Raw genomic sequence first — 9,142 nt, forward strand, 5'->3', positions numbered from 1 at the left:
AAAAGTTTAAAATCATAAATGACCCTTGATAGAATTACAGTTTATAGATTAATAATATATCAACCATATTTGTGGCATTACTTTAGAAAGTAGGCAGTATTTCTTATGCCTGCGACCCCCTCTAGAATAGAAAGAAATGCCTGTACAGAGCAAGAAAAAGTAACATAAAATACAGATATTTTCCTTTCCTTTTCAGAAACTGTGCCTGGCATTGTGCAGCTGTGGTGCTGCCTTCATTATTCCCTCTGTTTCCACTCTTGCTAATTAAAAGGTTGATCACAGAACAATGCTCTTCTCATTAATTTCAGTGTTCCGATTGGGCAGGATCCCTGCTTATCCCACCTGATCTTTTCACACTGTTGAAGTTAATGTGACAGGAGCCCGAAGATGGATTACCTGCTGCCATACTGCCCATCGCCTCCAATCAGGAGCTATCTGTGTAAACTGATTGTTCTAATTTGCTCTCATTATTTTTACAATATCAGGAGAAAATAACGCACACAGCTCACTGTCAAAGCCATGAAAATCAGCCATTAGTTAAACCCAGACACTGAGTGGCTTTATTAGAGGCACTGTAGTTTATTGATGTGACTCTAGTCAAAGAAGGCTGCTTTGGCTTCAGTAGAAAGAAATGTTTATACTGCAAGTAAGTATTTATTGTGGTAATACCCACAGCAACAGGATATTTTGAAAAATCCTGTTCTTACGTCATAAGGTCGGTTTTGACACAAATTACATGGCAATGAAGAGGCGGGTTGGCATAAGAATGTAGGTAACATTTAATAAACATTCAGTAGCATGAAAATTTATTAACTCAAATCCATAAGCATTCTTCACCTCCTATACCTTATATAATAAGAAACCCTATTCTGTGACTACAAATGCTAATCAATTAATAAGGGTGATTTTACTTTGCCCCATATAACAACAAATATTTCTTCCAAAACAAAAATTTTATTACTTAGGAATCAAAAGTATTTCTATAATCATCACACAAGTATAATTTTAAATGAGACTACGCTTTTATAAAATGTAACTCTTCAATAAGATTACTAATCCTAGTATCACAGATATTCACAATATATTTCAGAATGAGAAAATAAGCAGTGCAGTAAAGCCAGCTAAGCAAACAAGCTGAGATTTAAACCCTTCAGTAAGTGACAGTTTCTTAAAGCAGAAGTCAGAACTCCACAGAAAGGTCTGATAGTCAGTGAGATAATATCTTTAAAAGATTTGAACTGGGCACAAAGAAAATATGTTTTCATGTTGTAAAGAAAATGCTAACTCCAGAAGAAAATAGATTTAAACTTGGCATTTCTAGGCTTGCCTGTGTATGAACGTTTTATAAAAATGTTAGCTAAATGTTGCCTTAACAGCATTTTAGGGGGCTGCAGATGAAGGTATAAATAATAGAAACCGATGCCTTTTAAATAAAGGAATTTAACTAATTCACACACTCTTTCCCCCACCTCCCCTTTTTAGTATTAGGAGGAAACATGGCTTCCTCCTGTTTTCTTTCTACACTAAGATTCCTAGGTAATGTGAAGGCAAGAGTATGCCCTTCTTGCTGTTCCCCTTTTAATGGCCACTTTTTTTTTCCTTGAGAAACGTGTGCCATGCTTTTCTCCTTAAAATTCCTGCACTAAAAGACTGCACCATACTGCACTCCGCGAAACGTGCTGATGGCGCCAATTACAAGCCCCCAGCCGAATGCTCCAGCCCCCACCATTCGGGCAGATTTATGCGGACTCTTGCCGACGTTATTACAAGTCAGAGTTTATTGGGAAATTGTTACATTATGCGGAGTGTCTAACAAATTGCTTATGCTGCTATAATTGGATTACAACAGCCGCTTGCTCCCACCGGTAAGATTAGGCAAGTAGGACTCCTGCCGATCTCTGAGCGTTAGCAGTAATTTTATTTGCCTTGCCTCTCTCTTTCCTAACAACATGCCTCTCTCCCTGCCAGCTGTCTGCTGAAAAGGCACAGGCTTGTTCCTTGGCCCTAACAATGCAATTACAGCCCCGCAGATCGCACTGTTTGTGCATTAAGTACAGAGCCAAAACGAGGCGAATTGATCGTTTGACTTTTGGAGAAGCCATGTGATCTCTCTGTGCGGGTGATCCGACATGCATCAGCAGGCAATGCTGCAGTCAATTCTTGATGAAGAACTTTCTTCTTTCATCCCTCTTTCCCTCAACCTCTCCCTTTTCACTGAGGACGACACTGACTGGTCTCAACTCATGCTAATCTAGATCAATCCACAAAGACAAGCTCGAGCTTATTAGCTCCCTGGCTGGATAGAAATGTGAATACGTTCTAGCATCTTGAAGTGCCTCAGTCAGATATATCAGTGGTTCCCAACAGCTGAACCACTGTTGCTATTTAAAAAAAAAAAAAAAAAGGTTCATAAAGAGTTCACTGATGAGAAGTTTACAGAAACATGTTAGTTCAAAAGAACTACAGAAAAAGTTTCAGATTTGTCAAATAAAACTGTATTGGAATGGCTTTGTCATAAGCTGTCTGTATTCAATGGCCATCCAGAATCAGCACCGAATTCCAAGTCCTGCCTTTCTCTGCAGATCTGCCCTGCTGGAAGATGCTGGTGGCCAACGTACATAAACAATGCGGCTGGACTTCAGGCTTAAAAACAGCCAGTTTGATGCCCACTTGGAGCAAAGTTTTAAACACATTTTGTTGACAGCTTTCTGTTTGTTTCTTTTTCATGTATGTTTAACAAGGAGTGCTGGTAGCAAAGAGACTGCACAAGCAATTACTCTTATTTTAGGGCATGATTCTGGGCTGGGGTCTGGACTATGTTTTTTCTTCTTCTTAAAAAAAAAAATTAAATCTCTTCTTGGTGAAAATGGTTTAAATTTTACTAACTTTCGCATAGACCAAGATTCCTGTTTACACTTTCCTCAACCAATGGCATATGCTACTTAGGGTTCCTGAAGCTGATTACACAAATGTGCAGTCAATCTGCTGATCCGTTTTGGTGCCCCATGTCTGTATTCTTCTTAAACAGCACACACATCTAGAAGAAAATGTATTCTTACATCCTTAATCTGACAAACACACAAACTCTTGTCTGTAAGAGGGGTCCTGGTTTCTCTTATTAATGCAAAGTAAACTTGGAAAAGTCGTTTAACTGTGTATTTCTCTGTAAACCAAATTAACATATTAAGCTCATATGAATAAAGATTTTTTAAAAGAATATTACATCTGAAGTTCATTCCTGTCTTTTTGAAAGAACAATAAGCCTAATGTGTAACATGTTATACCCCAGAGTTTTTCCAACCACATTAGCCTCAATGACACGGTTGTACCTCAGTATGTTCTCCGTAAAGCTCATGTTTAGACCTGACAGAGGCACCTATGTGAAGAACGGACCATCTGACATGCTACTTGTGGAACAGTATATTAAAGAAGCCTGTTAACATGTAGTTTAAAACTCAAAAGAAACTCTGAACAGCTGAAATGCCTTATAAATAGCGCAGACCCAGAGGAAGTGCAAACGTCTGCATTGTGAATTGTAGATCTTAATTACCGACAATGGCTGGTACAGCAAGTAGCACAGAAAAAAAGTGAAACAGTTGCACTGTTCATGGTTGGCAATAATTCTTCAGGAAAATATTTACTATCAATCAGTTATGAGAAAAGGGACTCTGTGCTCGTAAAACAGCACGCTGCTTCTCATACCAGGACTATTTTACTTCAGCATAATCTGAATTTAAACAGCTTGTTTCCTGCGGATATAATTTTGGAAATAAATAAAACAAGTCTTCTATCAAAATCTGGAGTGAGTGAAAAGGAACATCACATTTTTCTGTCTCAGTCAGTTTCAAACAGATTATTAGTCTCAAATAAAAAAAACAGTGACAACAAACAACAACAACTAAAACACATAACATCCACAAAGGACGACTGAAGGGGTTTATTTCCCAGACATAAAGAGGAAAAGCTTCTCTTATCTGAGCCAGGAATCTGGATAGATGGATTCAAACAATTCAATTTTAACTGTATGTGGTTGTGTATCGGTTTGTGGGTGTGGGTAAGGGTAAATGTGGAAAAAAACTAAGATCAAATTTTGCAGCAATAGTTTAATAAAGTCAATAGCAAGATAACATAAAAAAGTAATGTTTCTCAGCCTTCCAGTTAGTTTTCTTTACCAATTAAAAAACATCATGAAGGCTGACATTAACACACACAATGTGATCATAGATTTTAAAGACTAAGTTGACAGTTAATAATGACTGTCCATTTAAAGCTACAATAAACATAAAGCTCATCATGCTCTACACACAAATCTCATGAAACACAGGGCCATAACCAGTCGAAAGAATTCTGAAAAAAATAAAAGGTATCTCAATGCCTCCAAATATTACTTGTATTAAGTTATGGTGATAAAATAGACCCTCCTCCATTTTTATTTTTAAATCTTTTCTTAGGCTTCTTTCTTCAAGTTAAAGATTCACAAGATTATTGTCAACCTAGGGTGGTTGTTAATTTGTTTTACAGCTTTGTTTTCTTGTATTCTACTGAGGACTAATGGGCACCCTTTTTATAGAGCTACTGTAAGACTAAGATGTTTCTGGCAAAAAGTCACATTCAAGGTACTACACACAGGGGTCCAAACATAATACCATTACTGCTTTTAGGGAAATAACTGGTATTAATGTCTTCTCTAAAACTCACATGAACCATATTCAATAAGGTTTTGGACTATAATTAATATCTCTGGCCAAACGAAAGTCACTCTTTAGAGAACAAAAATGGTTGCTATCACTATATTATAGTTGTTTTCACATGGAAATGGTTACAGATTATGGCTACAATGGAGTACAATCTGAATCAACAACAGACACTTGTACCAAGTTGAGAAAACACTGCAGCCATATCAATGTAGAGATGAAACTATTCAGTTAAGGGCTAAAGGAGAAGAACAGGAAATAGGGACAAGCTTGCAGACCAACAAAAATAATGATGAGTCATTCCATTCAAAGGTCAAGCAATAAATGAGGCCAATAGAAACAGGAATCATGACACACACAAAACGCATGCAAATAAAAAAGAAAAAACTTGGCTAGGTGCGGTGACTCACGCCTGTAGTCCTAGTACTTTGAGAAGCCGAGGTGGGCATATCACCTGAGGTCAGGTGTTCGAGACCAGCCTGGCCAACATGGCGAAACCCTGTCTCTACTAAAAAATACAAAAATTAGCTGAGCGTGGTGGCACACATATGTAATCCCAGCTACTCAGGAGGCTGAGGCAAGAGAATGGCTTGAACCCAGGAGATGGAGGTTGTAGTGAGCCAAGATGGCACCACCGTACTCCAGCCTGGGTGACAGAGCAAGACTCCATCTCAAAAAAAAGGGAAAATCTTTTTCACTATTCTCATACTATGGGTACCTCACTGGAGACTGTTGCAAGAAAGAAAATTTTTCAGCTATTTGTGTTTTTATTTGACATTGACCAACTGATTATTTGGCTCAAATCTGAAGCAATGAACCAGAAGACAGGATGTGGGCCAATGAAAGGAACCAGTGATTTAGCTGGGTTTCAGTAGGAAATGATAGACGTCATTATTAAATTATATTATTTAAGAGGATGGTGAAAGGATATGGGTGTCAGAATAATGTTAAAACAAGCAACAATGCAATGAGAGGGTCACCATCTGGGAGCAAGTGAAACAGACTGATGAGCAGCAATGGGCAAACTTATTTTCCCACCCAAGATCCAAGAGCATGGAAGAAATTACATAATTGTGCCCAATGCTCTAAGATTTTTAACCATGTACCACTAAAGGACAGGGTAGGAGAAAAAAAACAAACAAAAAAACTCCACATCATATAGACATACACCAACCTAACTATTTAGATTAGAAATCCTGGCTTACAAAGTATGGAGAAAACAAAAGGAACAGATGCTCACTTGGCCAGCTCTCAATGAAACTCATTAAAATCCCTGCTCTTGGATTGGTACTCATGCTAAAATTTTACTTTATTTAGCCAGAAGTCACCTACTTGTGATAAAACTGAGAGCATGGCCAAAAAAATAAAAAATAAAAAAATAATTTTTAAAGGCCCAAGTAACTGTGTACCCCTGTTTCCATGCACAAAAGCAGGATATAAAGTAGACTTGGGCTGGGTTCAGTGGCTCATGCTTGTAATCCCAACTCTTTGGCAGGCCTAGGTGGGAGTAACACTTGAGGCTAGGAGTTCGAGACCAGCCTAGGCAATACAGTGACAACTCATCTCTACCAAAAAAACAAAAATTACCTGGGTGTGGTGGCACACACCCCTGATCTCAGCTACTCAGGAGGCTGAGGCAGGAAAAACAGGACTTGAGCCCAGGAGGTAAAGACTGCATTGAGCTAGGATTGTGCCACTGCAATCTAGCCTGGCTAACAGAGCAAGATCTTTTATCTAAAAAAAATGAAACAAGATAAAATAAAATAAAATAAGGTCAATGGTTATATTTTGTGTGATGTATTTCTAGTTGATAGAGCAGGCTCACAGACTATTGCATGTTTTAAGGAAAAATAAAAAACTCTGCTTTTGCTATGGTCTGAATGTTTGTGTTCTCCCAAATTAATGAAGGCAGACCTCTTGTGAATGGTATTAGTGCCCTTAAAAAAAGAGACCTCAGACAGCTAGCTAGTCTCTTCTATCATGTGAGGATGCAGTGAGACGGCACCATCTATGAAGCAAAGAGCAAGCCCTCACCAGACTCTGAATCTGCTGGTGCCCTAATCTTGGGGACTTCTCAGCCCCATAAGAAAAAAATTAGTTTTGTTTATAAGCCACCCAGCTTATAGTGTTTATGTTATAGCAGTCTACATGGACTAAGACAACTGTCCTTGGATTTCTGTAGCAAAAGATAGCAACTACATGACACCAGTCCTGGCTCTAATAATAACTGCAAGGAACTAAGGGCCTGGGTCTATAATAAAATAGGTTGAATTAAAATAGTTTAAGTTGAGAATGCGGTAACAGCAGCAAATCTGTGAATAGATACAAAGGTAGTATTTTTGTAGATAATTCAAGTAAAAGAAACAGAGCCCATACTTAATAGTACTTACCCCTAAAATAAAATGTCTGACAGTTGAATTTAAAGCATCAGATTTCTAATACTTAAGATTAATTTTACATCTAGGCTATGGAGATGACATATATATACATGAAAAAGGGGTAGCCCATAGACATGACTAAACATACATGTTCATGTGGATCAAGATCACCAAAACAGTATTTCTAACATTAGCCACTCAATAAATAATAATAGTCACATAATAATTGGGTTTTCTGTAGCATATTTCACAATCTTGCAACCATGTACTCTATATATAACTGCATTTAAAAAATAAAAACTTATCAAAACAATTGTGCATTATCTTATACAAATTTTACTGATATGTGATAAGCTACAACTAGTGTCAAGAAACAAATGTGAATCAGTCTAAAGTGTGACCAGAATTCATGATCAAGGCCGGGCGCGGTGGCTCAAGCCTGTAATCCCAGCACTTTGGGAGGCCGAGCTACTGTAAGACTAAGATGTTTCTGGCAAAAAGTCACGAGGTCAAGAGATCGAGACCATCCTGGTCAACATGGTGAAACCCCGTCTCTACTAAAACTACAAAAAATTAGCTGGGCATGGTGGCATGTGCCTGTAATCCCAGCTACTCAGGAGGCTGAGGCGGGAGAATTGCCTGAACCCAGGAGGCGGAGGTTGCAGTGAGCCGAGATCACGCCATTGCACTCCAGCCTGGGCAACAAGGGCGAAACTCCGTCTCAAAAAAAAAAAAAACAAAAAAACAAAACAGAATTCATGATCAAATGACTCTGTTGCAATTAAGAAGTGGAGAATCTAATTTGCAGTTTGTTCTAGATAAAATGATGCCTGTTTATTTTTTCTTGAATATATAATCCTGTAACAGTCCTTAAGCAATACTGAGTAAAGATGCCTACAGATACAGCACTGTTATGGTGTGTTACAATATACACTGATGAGTAATATTACTTACTTTGGCCACACAGTTCTCAGTCTTCATAGCAGTGCTTGCTAAACATACTGTTTCTTGGTTTAAGCAGAGTCTGGCACAGCTATTGTATGTCTGTAAAGAGAATTTGTTGGAAACAGGTTTTTAAAATATTGAAATACTGCCATATACTGTTTTCAAATTCTGCTCTATTTCTCAAAGTCAAAACACAAATAGATTCTATCTATAAATTAAGACTTATGGAAACTGAGAGATAAGTTAGAAAAGGGGGAGGGCAAAGATAGAGCCCACAAAAGCCACTGATGTGCCCCTGAATAAGTATGTGAGTGGCAGTGGCTTCATTGTATTAATGATTAATGAAAGGTGAGGGTACTGGTTATGTAGCATTTTTAAATGCAAATTTGAAGGGTTTGGTTCTGTTTAAAACAGCAGTTACTGTTCTGAGAAAAGATTTATTTTTGTTGTTTTTCCTTCAAAACTGTCAAAACCATCAAGATCTGAAAGCATTCAGAGGACATGATTTTTCCCCCCCGAAGTCGGAGTCTTGCTCTGTTGCTCAGGCTGGAGTGCATTGGCGTGATCTCGGCTCACTTGGTTTAAGTGATTCTCCTGCCTTAGCCTCCCGCAGAGGACACATTTCTTTGTTTTCCTTTTCCTTTTCCTTCCCTTTCCCTTTCCTTTCTTTTTTTTGTGATAGTGAGCCAAGATCTCACCACTGTACTTCCTCTGTTCACCCCAGTTGGAAGTACAGTGGTGAGATCTTGGCTCACTGCAGTCTATGCCTCCAGGATTCAAGCAATCCCTCTGGGGTAGGCGAGGGACTACAGGTGCACACTACCATGCCCAGCTAACTTTTTGTAGAGATGGGGTTTTGCCATGTTGCCCAGGCTGGTCTTGAACTCCTGAGGTCAAGTGATCCTCCTGTCTCAACCTTCTAATGTGCTGGGATTACAGGGATGAGCCACCGTGCTCAGCTGACATGTTTCTTATCCAGAATAATAAAGGAAAAAACTTCAAACTATCCAGAAAAAAAAGATTTTAAAACCAATCATGAAGTATTTTTAAAAGAATCTCACTACAAGCTTTGACTTTTGGCTTTAAAAAGAAAAAAGAAATAAAATTGGAAGAATACTGAAAAAA

General features: G+C 38.3%; 1 protein-coding gene across 7 annotated transcripts in view; it reads right to left on the reverse strand.

Annotated features, from left to right (window-relative positions):
• BTRC (beta-transducin repeat containing E3 ubiquitin protein ligase) overlaps positions 1-9,142 on the reverse strand; it is a 191,334-nt gene that overhangs the window by 67,312 nt on the left and 114,880 nt on the right. For 6 of the 7 annotated variants that reach the window (XM_017531204.2, XM_017531201.2, XM_037739514.1 and 3 more), the window contains one exon: positions 8,027-8,116. The exons of the other annotated variant lie outside the window; for it this stretch is intronic. In XM_017531204.2, coding sequence (XP_017386693.1) covers positions 8,027-8,116 — 90 coding nt within the window. The remainder of the gene's footprint in view (positions 1-8,026; positions 8,117-9,142) is intronic. 7 annotated transcript variants of the gene reach the window in all.

Source organism: Cebus imitator, unplaced genomic scaffold (assembly GCF_001604975.1).
Source record: "Cebus imitator isolate Cc_AM_T3 unplaced genomic scaffold, Cebus_imitator-1.0 Scaffold71, whole genome shotgun sequence".
Taxonomy (NCBI): Eukaryota; Metazoa; Chordata; class Mammalia; order Primates; family Cebidae; genus Cebus; species Cebus imitator.